The sequence below is a fragment of the Ambystoma mexicanum genome, chromosome 12 (genome assembly GCF_040938575.1).
Source record: "Ambystoma mexicanum isolate Mex_15411 chromosome 12, UKY_AmexF1_1, whole genome shotgun sequence".
Classification (NCBI taxonomy): domain Eukaryota; kingdom Metazoa; phylum Chordata; class Amphibia; order Caudata; family Ambystomatidae; genus Ambystoma; species Ambystoma mexicanum.
Genome location: NC_090936.1, coordinates 1,002,258,769 through 1,002,276,113, shown reverse-complemented (window position 1 = coordinate 1,002,276,113; position 17,345 = coordinate 1,002,258,769). Strand labels below are relative to the sequence as shown.

Here is a 17,345-nt window from a genome sequence, read left to right as displayed (position 1 = left end):
ATTGTGAGAGGTGACCAGGTAACACCTCTCAGAAAGCTAATGCGACATATGGTAATTGTGAGCATTGATAAAGAACGTATTATTTCCACATATTGTAACTGACATACCAAGTGAGAGGTGGGAAGAGATTCAAGGGTACCAGAATACACAAGAAAGGAAAAGAAACATTACCATGGGGGGAGTAACACCAGTGGCACATATTTGCCAGCACCTTCCACTATATAGCGACAGGATACAGAAGTATCACGATCAGTGGATCACTGAGATAAAAGGAGATGGGGTTACACCAATTTGGCCAGAAGGAGGGTCATTTGACAAAAGAGTATTGGACCTAGTATCAACACATTTACTAGCACGATACAAAGGGAAACAGTTACAGAACCGAAGAGAAGTATTAGATTTATGGCGAATGTTCGAAGAAGTTGCCCACACGGCAGAGGTAGGTACAAGCCGAATAACAGAAAAGCAGAAAAAACCTGAAGAAGTAGGCGGGACACCAAAAGGGGAATGCTCAACAACTACAACCAAAAACAAAGTAACAAAAATCTATCCCTTAATGACTAGGCCAGCGGTAGGGTTTAGTGAACCCCTGTATATACCACCCACCACCACTGCTCAGGGCGGGGCAACAGCCCCCGAACCTCCACCATATGACAAAGGAGGCCTGTACGGCCCCACGAGTGCGCCTCCTGTGGACATAGCACGTTTAACAGGTGATTTGGACCGCCAGTTAGCACACGCACAAATGGAAATAACACGGTTAAGAGCTTTATGTGACAAAGTGCAAACTCTGCCAGGGGGAGGGGAGGTACCCCCGCTGTCACTGGCAGATCTCACAGCCCCGATAGGGGCAGCAAGCAATGCAACCCCAGCAGCCTCAGTATCAGGACAATCTATAGCATCACAAGGGACGTCATCGCATCAGAGACAAGAACAAGAGTGGCAGTCAGGACAGTTCCTGTTCCAATTGAATAACAAACCAGTGAGAATTATACGCCCAGATACACCGGAGAGTCAACAAAGTGGAGATCAGGGTGAAAGACAAGGAAGTGAACCCAAGGAAAACTGGGAGGATAATAACGAGCTAGAGTCACAAATAGAAGAAATATGGGATGATTTAGATGAATATGAAGAGGCAGCTGCCGCAGAGGGTTCCCCACTGCCAAACTGCCGTTACCCAGACACACTATCGCCACCATTATGGCAAGGTAGATTAAGACAACGAACAGGGAGGACAGGAAACATACTGGTAAGTAAAACGAAAAAAGGGAGGACGAGCAAAACGGGAAAGAAACAGAAACTACAAATGCCACTGATACATAAAGCAGCAGGTAGGCCAAACTATATTCCGTGGGCCCAAATGGACAAAACCAACCTGTTAAAACTCCTCCCCCCGCTGACGGGAGGGGCAGGTAAGTGGATACATGTATTTGAGAAGAACACGGCAGGTGTGCCGTTAGCTATAGGTGATGTAAAAAGCTTATTAGTATCAGCAATCGGGGACCAAGCAGACACAATCTGGGAAAGAGCAGGGTTCTCGGGAGTAACAATGAGCTGTGATCGACACGATGGATCACCATTCAACAATGTTCGAGCACAAGTGTGGGATGCATTGCGGCGTGCATTTCCGGACGTTCCGGATTTACATGCAGTAATGCAATGCACGATGGAGGAGAACGAGGATCCTGCGCAATTCATTTTGCGAGTGCAAGACTTATGGAGAAGCGAAACTGGTACGGCATGGAATCAATCAACAGCTTTATTCTATTTTATCATTAAAAAGGGGTTGCCGAAAGAAGTGCAGAAAGCCTTGGACAAAATAGCTGGGATCGGAGCCAAAGGTTGGCCTGAAATACAGAGCATAATTGTACACCACTGGAGGAGGATCAAAGAGAAGGAAAAGGAGGTCACGCAAAAGAGGCTGGCCGACGAAGCAAAATTAGTACAGACGAAATTAGTGAAGGTTGCCGCCATGGCTGCCAGTGTAACCGCAGACAGAGGAAACGAAGGAGAGGAAAACGCGGGAGGAAGGCCCCTTGGGATAGCAGCGCAGTGGGTTGGAGAGGACCAAGGACAGTGGAATGGAGAGGAACAGCCATGCCAAGGATCACAGTGGCAGAACAGGCAGGCCCAAGGAAGAGGTGGGTACCGCGGGCAGAGGGGAGGATACGGAGGAATGGGAAACAGAGGGTATGGTGGGCAAGGACCAAGAGGAGGAAAACAGGGGTCGTGTTGGAATTGTGGAAGATGGGGACATTATTCACAAGATTGTAGAATGCGACCATTAGGGTATTTTCAGCAGCAACAGCAACAGCCCATGAACAATGAACAGGGGTGGGGCTGCCCACACCCAGGTAGCCCTTGTGGAGTTCCAATGGGGAGGGGGGGACAACAAGATCAGTACTGCTATGACCCCCAAATGCAACAAAGACAGCCAGCCCCACAACAGCAGCAACAGCAGCAGCCACAACAGCAAAACGCACTACAGCCCATGGCAAGACAAAACCCAGTAGGGAACATAAACAATAACCCTTTTGCAGCGGCTGCAAACGGTGCCCCTGCACCATTCCGTGGCGTAACAGTCGTAGGTGACAATGTTTTTTTCAGTGCCAGGTCAGCAAAGATACCAAGACTGGGACAGCCCACAGGGAGCACTTGCGTGTCCAGTCCTATCCACCACACAAAGTGCAAATGAGGAACCACTAGTGGCGGCAGAGATAGGAAACAAGCAGTTTATCTTTATGGTAGACTCTGGAGCAGAAAATTCATGTCGCACAGAAGGGCGGTTTCAGCTCTCGGGAAGAAATTTGGAGACGCAGGGGTTCTCTGGGGCTGTTTTAAAAGTTCCTTATACAAAAGATCTTGATGTAACAGTAGGGGGAAAAACTGTGCGCGCACCCTTATTGTATTACGAAGACGCGCCAATCAATTTGATGGGACGAGATTTGCTCAGCAAGTTAAACATGACCATAGCCTTTACTGAAAGAGGGATAGTGTGCTCAACGCCAGGGGTATGCCCCGTACGAGCACTCCTGATAATAAGCACGATTACAAAGGAAGTTGCAGTAAGAGGGATCCCCATTGACATGGACATGTTCGTCTATGGAATACAGGTATTAGCCCGAGTAGCGCCTGAAATAACACAAAAAGAGTGGAGAATAGCATCAGACTTTATATTCCGCCCAATCACACCAACAGATGTAGTGCCAGGCACAATTATATCTATAGACATTGAGGCAGTTCAAGTTTCCAACAAACGCATTGTGGTCATAGGCCTGGACGCGCAGGGACGCGAATGAAGAAGTGTGCTATGTATAGAGCCAAACATAATGCTAAAAGATGTAACTGATGAAGAATTGTTTACTGATTACGAGGGGGGTGGAGAAATAATAATGGAAATAAGCATACCATGTGACATTCTGATCCAATACAGAGAAATACACAACCCACTCATGGCTAACATAAAGGCCCCACTGACAATATTTGAGGAAGACATGACCAGGGTAGCACCTGAAATTTGGATTACAGGACCACACGATGTGGGATTGTTGCATGAGGTGATTCCCATAAAGATAAAACTGAAACCAGGTGCCCTCCCACCCAGAGTGAAACAATACCCAATATCCAAAGAAGCAGAGGAAGGTATTAGAGAAACAGTGAATGCACTCCTAAGCCAAGGTATCTTAGTGCCATCAACTTCCCCATGCAACACAGCGATTTTTCCGATTAAAAAAGCGAAAGGAGGGGCGTGGAGAATGGTCCAGGACCTCCGCCCACTCAATGACATCATCCAAAAAGAGTTTCCATTAGTGCCTAACCCGGCATCAATATTGTGCAGTATACCAAAAGAGGCAACTTGCTTCACTGTCATTGATCTGAAAAATGCCTTTTTCTCTGTGCCACTCGCACCAGAGTCGCAGTACCTTACAGCCTTTACATTAGGAAACAGCAGATATGAACACCGCAGACTCCCACAGGCATATTGCGAGAGCCCAAGCATTTTTAACAGGATACTACGAGAAGACATCGGCAACATAGATGTAGGGAGCACCATTATACAGTACGTAGACGATTTACTCGTCTGCAGCAAAACAGAAGAAGAGTGTAGAGAAGACTCGATAACACTGCTTAACGTATTAGCTGCCAAGGGATACAAGGTGGACAAAGGAAAGTTACAATACTGCCTTGCAGACGTTGTATATCTTGGCCAGCAAATATCTAAAGACGGAAAAAGAATACTACCAGACAGAGCAGCGGCCATTCGACACATTATCATACCAAAAACAGTGAAGGACATGCAGAAATTTCTTGGCATATGTAGCTATTGCCGAGCATGGATCCTCGATTACGCAGCATACACACGGCCAATGCTACAAGCACTGAAAGAAGCACAAAAGAACAGAGTCCCAATAAAATGGGCACAGGAGACAATTGCCCAATTCTCTCGATTAAAAGACCTTATTTCAGACGCCCCAGTACTTGCAAATCCAGATTATGAAAGGGAATTTTTCCTGTTTTCACAGCAATCGAACATTGATGACAGCAGTATTGACACAAAAGACATTGCAAGGCCACAAACCATTAGCGTACTACAGTGGAATATTAGACCCAGTAATGCAGGGACATTTCGCTTGCGAACAGGCCCTCGCTGCAGCGGCCTTCGCCATTGAGAAAAGTGCCACGATCGTAATGGGATGTTCAGTGACGCTATATGCGGAACACTCATTATTTGCTATCTTGGAAAGATCAAAATCTACTCTCACAACACAGAGAGCATCTGCTTATGAAATAATAATATCAAGTCCAAATGTACATGTGGTCAGATGCAAGACAGTGAACCCAGCCACATTCATTACAGAGCCATGCACAACTGAGGATTTACAGGAACACGATTGTAGCACGTATGAGGGAGAGGGCGATGACATCCCCAAAGCAAGAGAAAATGCCCTTACAGAAGGAGAAATTTATTTCATAGACGGGTCAGCATCCATAAACTCAGAGACAGGAGAGAAACATGTGGGGATGGCAGTAGTGCGCATGGAAGAAGACACATACGAAGTGATTGTTCAAAAGCGCCTCCCCTCACATTACTCTGCGCAAGCAGCCGAACTGACTGCACTAATCAGCACGTTACACACAGCCAAAGATTGTGCCGTAACAATATATTCAGACTCAGCTTATGTCACCACCACAGTTCACTCAGGGCTATCACGCTGGCAAAGGAGAGGGTTCAGAAGAGCAGACGGGTCCCCCGTACAACATGCCATGTTACTAAATGAACTAATAGAAGCTTTAGCAGAGCCATCGGTAGTAGCGGTGGTTAAATGCCAAGCCCATACCAATAACACAGACGCCGTCTCATTGGGGAACGCGGCAGCCGATGCAGCAGCGAAGGAGGCCTTGTACTTCAACAAGACACCAACATCAGAGTACATTGTAAAAACAACCACAGCAGAACAACCAGCAGAAGCCTACAGTAACACGCCCATAGCACAATTGATAGAACTCCAGAGAAGGGCCCCACCGGAAGAGCAGGAGTTGTGGGGCAAGCGAGGATGTAAACAATCAGCCACAGATCTCATTTGGAGACAGGAAACGACAGGCAAGGTAGTGATGCCTGTAGAATTATTAGAAGTAGCTTCCAACAACTGCATTTCCCAGCTCACGTTGCAAAACAACACATCGCCTCAGATATTCAGGAGGATTGGTTTGTTCCGAATCTGCACAAATACTTGTCTAAATTTGTGATTGAATGTACTACATGCCAAACTTAAACTTCAGCAATGACATTATGAACTCTGCGTGGCACTTTGCCACGCCCTACAGGTCCATTTAGAGAACTACATATCGACTACGCCGATATGGGAGAAAGATGTAATGGAGCAAGATACTTGATTGTGGTAGTATGTCCTTTTTCACGGTGGGTAGAAGCGGGCCCCTGTCCCCATCCTGATGCAAAATGTGCTGCCAAGTTCCTTGTGCGAGAAGTATTCTCGCGATGGGGAATCTGTGACGTGATCCGTTCAGACAACGGCACGCACTTTGTGAATGATCTCTTCAAAGAAGTAACCTCCCTTCTGGGGGTGAAACATAAACTATGTTCGATTTATCATCCAATGGCCAATGGAGTTGTGGAGAGGATCAACGGGCTGCTCAAAAGCAATTTATTGAAATTATGCAGCACGTTGAAAAAAAATTGGGTATATTGTCTGCCCCTAGCACTGTTCCAACTCAGAAATCAACCATGCAAGGATCACCATTTAAGCCCGCATGAAATCGTGACGGGGAGAAGAATGCACACGCCGCTCTCTCCTGTTAGGAGGGCGTCTGATGCGCACAGGGCTGCCACAGTGCTGGGAGAAGAGTTTAAGGAATACCTAGCACAGCTAACGCGTGCAGTACGCAGCATAGCAAAACAAATTGCTCCGCCATTTACTGAAGATGTAGCAACAGACACCTCCATGCCGAGAGCAGATAGCCCGGAGGGGCCTTTAAGGCCAGGGGAATACATCTATGTTAGAAATTTTGTAAGAAGGTGGAATTTACAAAGATTTCATGGTCCATACACAGTGCTGTACAGCACCCCAACTGCAGTTAAAGTGAAGGGGTTGAAATACTGGGTGCACCTCTCAGATGTGAGAAGGGCGCACAGCGTTGTACTTCCCCAAAATGAAACCGACTGTGTGGATGCCATCGCTAGCACAGTCTGACATGATGGAAATTGCAACTTAAACAGGGAAAGTATAGTGGAAAAGCAAAATGTTTACATATTTTCTCTCTCTCTCTCTCTCTCTCTCATGTAAATCGTGTTGTTTTTTTTCTACTTTTCTTCATTATTTTTATGATAAATGAAAAAGAAATTCTTAAATGCCTAATTGAGGAAAGAGATGAAAAAGAATGAACAATTACAAATATGTTTCTTTTCATGATGACTTAACGAATTTGTCTCGCCCACATAGGTTCAACATGAGCCAATGCGACGAAACGGCTGAGCAGGCTGAGATGTTAGATAGAAATAGGGATGCCACTAGGGCCAGTAGATTAAATAATGTGGAATGTGTTATGTTGCTGCCATACTATTTGCAATAATGATGTTTTATTTAATTTGGTATAACGTTTTATTTGTGGCAAATGAAATGAACAAAGGGGGGGAACGGGGATAAAACGACAAAACCAGGGTCTAAACTAATATGGACTGGAGCAACGACTATTTTGAAGGACACTTATAACATTGAATCGAATAGTATAAAGACAACGTCACCCTATGAACAATTGCATGTAAACAAGACTGCTATTCCATTGTTGAGTAATAGTATGGCCAAGGAAACAGAGCTTGGATGGAATGTAAATGACGATTACTATTGGTTGACTAACTCCAGAATTACAAGCATACACACACACACGGCACCAGAAACCACTACTGAACACACACATGTCACCATGAACAACAAAAGGAGGAGAAAAGGGGGATGGGAAAAAACAGATACGATATTTATCATAACCTGGGGTTAGATGAAATAGAGGACCCCCAACACCCTGACTAATCAAATAAATGGTATTCAGACATGAGCGCTGCAGCAAAGCAAGCAAGTAATGAAAGTTGCTACATGTGCTCACTTATTCCTCATGCGAATGGAACCCCAAAAATGTTAATCCCACAGGAAGTACCCCTGTCTGAGGCCCAATGTTTGATTCATCTGATGCTGTGTAGAATAAAAAAGACATTTCAAGCACACACAGTTACTATGGAAAAATTGGAAAACGAACAAACTTGCTTCAGCAGACGACAAGGAGTAATCTGCCTCCAAGAGCCATTTTTCATCATAAAAGGGACAAGGTATGCAGACGACAAGTGGCATGATGAAACGATTAAATGCAAAGCTGAGGGGCTTTGAGGGCTGCCCGATGAAACATACGAGTGGGCAAAAGAAACGTGCATCCCCATCTGGTCACAGCATATCCCCAAGCTGACATGGGTCACACCCCTGGAGAGGCCCATAAAGATTCAAAAAGAAATACTGCACAAACTTTGCTTCCATGGAGAAGGGAAGGTTAATATGGGAACCATGCAGCAGTGCAATAAGACTTTAATAATGCCAGATATGAAAAAAGGCACTGCTGCATTAATGACATATACTGGATCTGTGGCAAACGAGCCTACCTGCATCTCCCAGCATCCTGGAGGGGCACTTGTGCCCTCGCCACACTTCACTCAGCATTAATGGTGATACCAGAGAGCCACGTTCAGTTTACAGCAAGGCCTTCGGCTGACAGTTCGACAGCAGGCCAATCGGCTGACACATCGGCAGCAGGCCAATCGGCTGACACATCGGCAGCAGGGCAATCGGCTGAACCATCAACAGCGCCCGATGAGACAATCACTGAGCCCCCAGCATACGAACTATTGTCAGAAGAAACATTAAGAACCAAGTTGTCACGCAGCAAAAGATCCAATTATATTTCATCCAAATCGTCAGAACTCCTTGCTGAAATCCCACAGCAGTACAAGCTTTTCTCATCTGCAGAAACATTCTTTGCATCATTTCTAGCACCAGGCGTTTGAGCAAGGGCAAACGCGAAATGGCTGCAGATAACACGTTGGGAGCTCATCCAGCTGGCTAACGACACTGAAGAAGGATACAACATCATAAAAATAGAGCTCCGTGCACTGCGCCTTATGACGATGCAAAACAGATATGTCTTAGATCTTATCAGGGCGATGAACGGCGGTGTTTGCAAAAAAAATGGGGGGGCGTGTTGCACGTTCGTACCAACTTCAGATGCTGATAATGGGACACTGTCACATGTGATAACAGCAGTGCATAATTTAGGAGAAAGAATGAGAGCAGAAGGTGGAACAGATGACGACACGTGTTTCGACAATCTGTTCAGCTGGATACCATCATGGGTGAACATAGCAGCGAAGATACTCATTCCCATTATTGTCTTTCTTCTCCTAATATTCTGTGTGTGCCAACTGGGACTAAGATGCTGTGAAAATAATATGCCTAATTCAGCAATGATGATGGTAACAGTGGGCCGACAGACAACGGTGGCTACCATGATAGATGCCCAAGTACAAACTGGAGAATACACCACAACGCAGTATAGGATGACTGCCATCTATAGGCAGTATGGGGACGTGGTCGATAATCTACATTACACTACCATTAAAGAACCAAAGAACTCGCTGTGGTATAATGAGGTTTGGATAGATTTAGATGGGGATGGTGGAATATACTTAATGGTCACCCCAGAAGAATACGCAAGAAGAGGTAACAGCTTAAGAAGTGTGTGTAAAGCATGGATGCCAATAAAGGGTACACCCGCTTGGGATGAGGCTGTGGCTGAAGCTGAGCGCTACCGAAGGGAGAACGGAAAGAACGAGATAAGTAGTTTGTTACTTTAGATGTAACGAAAGGGGGAATGTATGGGAGCGAGGGGTCCTCAGACCCCCTCACGTCGTACGCTCCTCAGTACAAGGCTTGGACCATGTGCCTCCGGTAGTGGGACTGCCCCTCGCCCTTATGTAAAGTTAACCATGGTTGACCGCTACATATATGGGACTACTGAGCAGGACACAGGGCATCCATCTTTTGTGCCCCCTTTCGACTCCATCTTGGGTAAACAGGCCTCACTGTGATAGTACAGCAATGCTCAGCTCCAAGGACAGAGACACACACACAAGGTGCGCAGGCAGCTGGCTGGCCCCCACCCTTGCACTCCGCCTGCGAAGGAAACCCCTGCGCTTCCATTCTCACGCAGAAGCCGGAGAAAGTTGCAATAATCAATATGCTACAGTTTTCTTCCTCTGAAATCACTGCTCGCCTGAGAACCAGCATGTGAACCAGAATGAGCTAAGCACTTTCGGCTCGATTCATCCCCATAAACGTGCCAGCCACCCATCCCCATTTTAGAACAATTTATTGCCCTCCTGACCCTACGCTCCCAGTAAGGTATTTCTTTCAAGTGCCAGACCCTCGTCTGTGCTGTGAAACCCACGCAACACACTCCTTACTAACCTTAAGCATTTTTATTACTATATATATGCTTTTACTTGTACTAATGGGTTTGAAACCTAGGAGAGATGCGAAACATAGCCTGATTCCTTTACATGCACAATAAGGGTCAAGGCCTTCAATTACAAGCCACGAATGACCCAATTGTACTGACAATAATCATTGAGTGTGACTTATGTAGAAATGTGAAAAGTAGCATGAAATGTTTTAGATAATTTGTTATTTAATGTGTAACATATTATCTTAGGTAGTGACCACAGTGACCGGACCCTGACCTGCGTGGAGCACAAGATATTTGACGTCCGTCATCTCGTCAGCCACTCAGCCAACCAGAAGGAAGAGATGCCACTAACACCTACAGCACCACACCGCCTGGCCAATCGGGTCCATTTAGCATTTTTTGTTAAAGTTACTGTAATTGATATAAATACAAGCGTGATGTAATGAGGGGAAGAGGGTTTTTTGGGTTATTTCCTAGCTGGAGAAATAAACCATCCTTTGAACTCTTGCAGCCGGGTTTCAGTGCCTCTTTCCCCGACAAGGGGTTGTGCCGGTTATTTCTTTTTTTCTCACACGTAGTAAGCCGGGGAAAGGCACCTACACCGCTAAGTTTACAAACATAGTGTGGGATAGTGTTCACAAGAAAAGAAAGAAGTGTTCACAAAAATAATAAGTCAGGATGTGTTATGCTTGAGTTAAAACATGGCGCTGGTGCGCAGTGCATTCTGGGAGCGCTCGGAGCCATGATGGATATTTACTTCATGCCGCAGTGAAAAGCTGCATTCATTTTGCTGACAGCTAGATTCACAATGCTGAAGAAAACATGCTTTCCAAACCTGATATGCAGTCAAGGACATTTCTGCTGGGAAAGCTAACTTTGTTATGTCTTGTTATGACCTATGGGACTGTTTTCCGGGTTCTTGTTTTTAGAGGAGGGAGGCACTGTGCTCCTTGAGGGTACTGTCGGTTGACCCAGCTGGCAACCAACGGCTGCTCATCAATGCGCAAGTGTGTTGCCAGAAGGTTAGAGAAATCGCCACCCCTTTTTGAAGGGTGCATACATGCGGAACCCCTGAGCGGTCAGGTGAGACTTCAGCCGGAGGGGGGACGCTTCTGTCCGGCATACCTGTGGACTGTTGTGCTCTCGGCCTGGCTGTTATCGGGGTCTTCCAGCCGCTTCTGGCGAGATGAGGAATCCAGTTACGCTCACGGTGATGTATTTTCTTTCGAATTCTTTGTTTCTTCTGTGATTTATTGCTATGTTATCACTGGTTGCTTCTAAGCTTTGAATAAATAGCCGTATAAATGCTCATTATTTTCTAAGAGTGTGTGATTGCAAGTTATTGCGTCTTCCTGCGTTCAAAGTATTGGCTCCGTAATTGTACTGGTGATTTATGACTGTCCGTGCACTTTGGGAGAGCAATACAGGATGCTATGGCCGGGGTCTACCTTCCCTACGTTTTTAGCACGGGGCAAGGCGGGACTCTTGAGCACAGCACCCTGATGGGCTTATTGAGCACAAGGCTACAGTACCTTTAAGCCCCCAGTCAGGCTTTCTCTTAAGCCTCTACTCGTAAACCTTCTTCAGTGGCTTTGCGCCTTGCCTTTCCTGTGTCGGTCTCAAGCCGCTTGGCCTTCCACTGTTTGCTGGGTCAGAGACTTTCTAGTGGGCGAGGTCTTTTACGGACCATTGTTCCGCTCTCTTTTTTCCTTATGTACGCTTCCCTCAGCCGGGCTCAAGCTGTACGGGTTTTTTACCTTTGCCCCAATGCCTCTTGGGACTAGTTGCTTTATATTTATTCTGGGTTTCCCTTTCTCTCTTGTTTCTTTGCGATAGTCTCCCTCGATCGGGCTCAGACCATCAACTCACTGTGGACATCCCTCAGTCGGGTTCATGCTTGTACTCACAAAGTTCACAGGTCTTATTTATTCTTGTGGTTACGGGTCAAAGACTTTCGATAGTACAAGGGATTTTACTCAACCCTTGTATGACCACTTTTAACTCATACGTCAGGCTCTCCTAGGGCCTCCTGGTATCTGTAATTCAACAAAAGGGCACCAACCAGAGTCTTTTGAATAAGCGTCCTGTGCAGCTGGTCTTCCCCTGATTCTCAAAAGTTCATTAACACACACAAGTTCTTTGTTCACAAGCTCTTTCAATTCATATCATGTTGGCATTTGCATCCTTTGCTCAAAGCAGCCCGGTCTGTTATCGGTTCTCCCTCCGACTCACCGGCTGAGTTGAACTCTCTGGCATTTCTTGTCTTTGGAGTCAAGGACGTTACCACGGAAGTAAGCGCCTCTCTCTGTCTTGGTTATCAGGGTGGGAGGCCGCCGTGCACCGTTGACATCTGTTGCACCACACACTAGCTGACGTTCCTGGGCTTATGATTTCTTTTGCAGAGGTTTTGCAGGTCAGGGTCAAAAGGGGCAAGGGCACTTCCCTCCTTGTCCTTTCAGGTTTCACCGCTTTTTTCCTCCTTTTGAATTGCTGTCCTGGAACAGCCGTCTCCTTGTGCATTTTGTCTTGCTCCTCGTGTGCTCTTGTGCTCCACCTTATATCCCGGTGGGGAAGGAAAAGGGCCGTCAGGTGTGTGCAGTTATTGTCAATTGCTTGACCCTTGTGTTGGGTCATGTCAGGTAAACGGCCCTAGTTTCGGTCTGTTGTCTTTCCTGGTGTAAGAAAGTGTTTGTGTCGGAAAAGTGGGTGGGGGGAGGGTAGAGTTTCTGAATATCCTATGGGGTAGGATGGGGAAAGGGTGTTATAAGGACGGGGGTACCAAGTCTCACCCTTCAGTGTCCTACTTCCACTCCCTGGGACCCACCACCCGATCCAGGTGATCCTCCTGCACTGGTCCACCCCCAGGACCTGGATCCAATGGCGATGGCAGTGTCCTGGCCACCTGGATGACAGATCCCCGGGTACTAGTCAGTGAGACACCTTCAGGTTTCTCACACGGGCCCCTTGACTTTGTGTCTTGTTTGGGTCCTTGACCTGTACCTTTGGCTTTTGTGGGCCTCTCCCAACTTCATATTCACCCTGGTGTGTTCCTGGTGTGTTTTCTCTACCCCTACTTCGCTCATTGTCCAACTGAACAGAACTAGTGTACTCTCCTTCCAGGTACTGTTCCACGTAGGATACTTTATAAGGTTTATTTCAGCATTTACAGTTTGTTCGTTATCTCTCTCTACTTCTTCATATGGGTCCCTGACCCTGATTTGCGAGTTCTCTATTCCAGCTTCATTCAATGCCCCACTGAACAGACCTGGTGTACTCTCCTACTAGCTACTGTTGCAAATAAGAAGTTTTACTAAGTTCATTTCAGTTTTTACAGTTCGTTTGTTGTGTTTTTCTGTCTATTCATATGGGCCCCAGACCCATATGTACTGTTTTGCTGGTCCTCTATCCCTGCTCCACTCCATGTCCTACTGAACAGACCTAGTGTACTCTCAGGCCAGACACTGTTCCACATAAGAAATTTTACAAAGTTTGTTCCAGCTTTTACAGTTTGTTCATTATCCCTTTCTGCCTCTCAGGATTTCTGCGTGCATCTGTTTAACTTGTTTTCGTGCCCTATGCTTCCCGCCAGCTGGCCAGACCCTTTCCCTACCTTTTGGAAATGCTGTTGCGGTCTCCGGTCTGTCCTGGGAACAGCGCAGGACTTTTTCACTGCTGCAGTCAGCGTTTGGTCATCAGCGTCTCCACAGCAGTAAGCTTTCTCTTGTGTAGCCTGCTGTGCGTCTCTTCCTTACTATGGCTTCCCTGGTTGGGTCTCTTCTCTTCCTGTCACCGGACAGGCTCCCCCTCTAAAGACCCTTGTGCTTCGTTGGCTGCGTTTAGATCCCTTCTTGTTGGCTCTCCTGCCATGGAACCAGTGTCTCGTCCCTTGCTCCTCCAGGGCTGGCTTGCTCTGTCTCTGCTCCTGGACAAGCTTCTCTTTGCACAAGGTCCTTCTTCACTTTTTATCACTAAAGCAGTCATCAGCAGACTGCACTGCATGTGTTGGTTCTGCAGTATGATTTTGCCTCCTTACTTGATCTTCTTTGCATCAGTGATTGTATTTACTCTAGCTAGGTAAGCCTCACTCTTCCTCGTCCCAGTATATTTAGTATGAATGGAATCGTCTATTCTACAGAGATACTTAGGTGGGGAACCAGAGGGTCCTGAATGGGGTGAAAGGAAGAAGGGGATTGACATGAAGGTGGTGAATACCACAATGTCCCAGGGTGATCGTAACTGGTTCCATGGAGAAATCTCCTCCCCCATGAGATCCACCCGCTGAGTACCAACCCCAAGGGGACTATCGGGTAGTGGCCTCACCTCCCTGGCCTCATGGGAAGGGGCTTCACCGATGGAAGCAGTGACAATACCCTGGAATTCATCACACTACCCATTAAGGAGGTAAAAGGTGGGGTGTTGGGGATTGGACCAAAGACCCTGACATAGGGAAAAGGAGAATGCACTCAGCTGGTAGAGAAGTATGGGTTGCCAGCCTCCTGGTGGTGCTCATCTTGGCATCACCCAACTCTTGGTTTTACCACCACTGTGGCCTTATGGGCAGGCACATGTGGGACCCAAAACCCAAGCAAAGGCACCCAGAATGAGATGCAGAAGAGCTGAACCAACAGAGCAAGGAGCCAAGAAACAATTGCATGGCCTCCCAAACCCAGTAACTGGAAAAGGAGGATATCCAGAGAAGGACTTCCCGGATTGAAGATTACAAAACCTAAAATAATTATTTTAATTGAATCCCGGTGGAAAGATACACTCTCTATTAAGTTTAGATTTTCTTAGCGCACTATTATAACAATCCCTAGGAAATGTATAGGCTGTAAAAACATACAATTCTGAGTCCGCCATAAATTGATTGTACTAGTCTTCATCACAACACTGTCAGTGCAGCCCCCATCTGGAGAATGAGTCATAGATTACAACTTCATGAATCACAAATCTTCCCACCACGCATTATCTGCAGACTCCAGTCTTTGGATGACATCCGTCCTGCCGTCAGTGGAATGGCAACTCTAATTCAAGACACTGTGCCTCATATACACATAGTGATTCATAAGACAGGTCTGAAATAGCAAAGCAATTTGATCCAAAGTCAACCCACATTAAAGATCAGTTAGAAGCGGCTAGATGGCATGGCCAACCGACCTCACCATAACCTATGGCTGAACCCCCAAGCATTCAGAAAACTATCGAAGGATGCATGCGAGGAGCAGGTAAAACTTCCAAGTAGAAAACACAAACAATGTTACCAACTCAATAACTCCTGCTTTTAAGGAAGTGGCCAATACCCCATCTATTCATGTAAACCTTCAATCTCAGACCAATAGTTGACTGTAAGAGGTCATCTTCACTCTGCTTTCATTACTGTTTCAAAACAACATGATGCCATAGCTCAATATTCCCCGTTTAGAGGATTGGAGAACTTTTTTCTAATGTGGAGCACCGATATTTCACCAGCAAAATGAAACCAGGTATGGTAAGCAGACAGGGATGCCCACAGTTTATATTATTCAGGGAGAACCAAGAGAGCAAATTAATAATCACTTGTTTTCTCTGATGTGTGGCCTGGTCTAAAACAAGGATTGATATCCTCTTGATCGCAAGAACAACGTGGGCCAAGAGCCAGTGATATGGCCATCGGCATGGTGGGACTTGCTGCCTTTCAATGCTAGGAGGTCAAAAATTCAATATTGTTGTACCTTTTTGAAACTTTCCAACTTTTCACTAAGATCTCTAGAGGACACGTTTGACTTCTTTTTTTGCATTTTGTAAATTTACTGTGCATTTCTTTAGTGCCCTTTGCTAGTTTCTGTGGCCATTTAAAAAAGGTTATATTTTACATCTTTGCGTGCTGTTACTACAACATAATTTGTAACATGAATGAATGGCCACAAGCACATGCATGGCATGCAGTAGTAAAGCTTGGGTCATTAGCAATAGAACAGCTACTATCAAAAGTACTATTGTAAGAGAGTTGCAGCTGTTACAGCTGCTTTGACAGGTCCTGGTAAAACAAAATCTGAAGAATTTAGCTTGAGTTAATGACGGGTGAGAAAAGTAAGCCCCCTTACGAGCAATGAGAGAGATATGCAAGGATCCCAGCGAGGGATCTTTGCTGATAAATCAAAGATAGATCTAACACGTGTAATAATGTTACTGAATACCAAACCTCTGAGGACGAGCCCAAATCCACAGCCTTGTCCACAAAGCTGAAAGGAACCATAATGCAGGGGTCTTTGCATGTGATGGACAGGCCGCAGTGGAGGATGTGCACCAGGCGGGTCCAGAGCTCAAAGACAGTGTCCGAGTGCTCTTCACTCAACTGCAGGTAATAGTTCCTATGTGTGGCCGTCCGCAGCTTCAGCAGGCGCTGACCTTTGTCATGGATCGAAAGTCGAACATGCCTCAATGGAAGGAGCCTGCAACAAAGAGAGCAGCAGAGGGCGTTAAATATCGGGTTTTATTACAAGCATAGTCTAAACAACGAGACATCATACATGTCTTGGATGAGCTCTATGTTCTGAAACTGGCAGATCACTGCATATTTATAAAACATGTTTGAGACATATATGTTTGTCACACTCATGGATGAATCATTTTAAGTAAATATTGACTTGGATATGAGGAACAGGTTTCTCAATGTGACAGGGCCAGGTTCATACACCTGTCATGGGGGAGCAGGCAGCTCTCCCAACCTGGGATGAGCGGCCCACCAGGGTGTACGCCAGAGCCGATCTTATCCCAGAAGCGGGGCAAAGTAGTTGGGGGGAAAAAGAGGGGTTCCAGCCCATGCCCATCCCCCGGTGTGTATTGTATATGTTTGCTGGTATCGCTGTCACCTTCTATTGGGGTAGATGGATTTTATCACAATAGAAAGGAGAGGTTCACATTGCGCGCACCATAGAGATGTTATGATGGGACAAGAATGGATGCGATATTGTTACAACGTTGCAGTTTTGCATGTAGCTACAATTGTTAATTGAGGGTTGTTAAAGGTTACTTTTAGTGTTACTTTGTGTCTAGTATGATACATTTACATTTGCATACACGTAGCAATATAATATGGGAGCACATTGTGCAATTTGGCGCAATGAGATTTAAACCGCAGAGCTTCATACAAATTGGGAAAAGGCTCTTGAATGGGAAACCTGTTATGAGGGGATGCAGTAATATGAACATGCACATATAGGAAGTACATGGGGAGACTGGATACCACAGATTTGGGATGTGTAGACTGAAGCCTGGGTTTGTGAAATAAATGTCTAGCTTGTTTGGAAGACTGTCTGGCTAAGGGGGAAGGTATCGATAGGCAG

The 17,345-nt window shown here is 46.0% G+C and overlaps 1 protein-coding gene across 2 annotated transcripts in view; it reads right to left on the bottom strand.

Moving 5' to 3' along the window:
- The window catches only part of LOC138514193 (Golgi-associated RAB2 interactor protein 1A-like), a 563,172-nt gene that overhangs the window by 293,181 nt on the left and 252,646 nt on the right, over nt 1-17,345 (bottom strand). For both annotated transcript variants that reach the window (XM_069629527.1, XM_069629526.1), the window contains exon 3: nt 16,202-16,451. In XM_069629527.1, the coding sequence (XP_069485628.1) occupies nt 16,202-16,451 (250 nt within the window). The remainder of the gene's footprint in view (nt 1-16,201; nt 16,452-17,345) is intronic.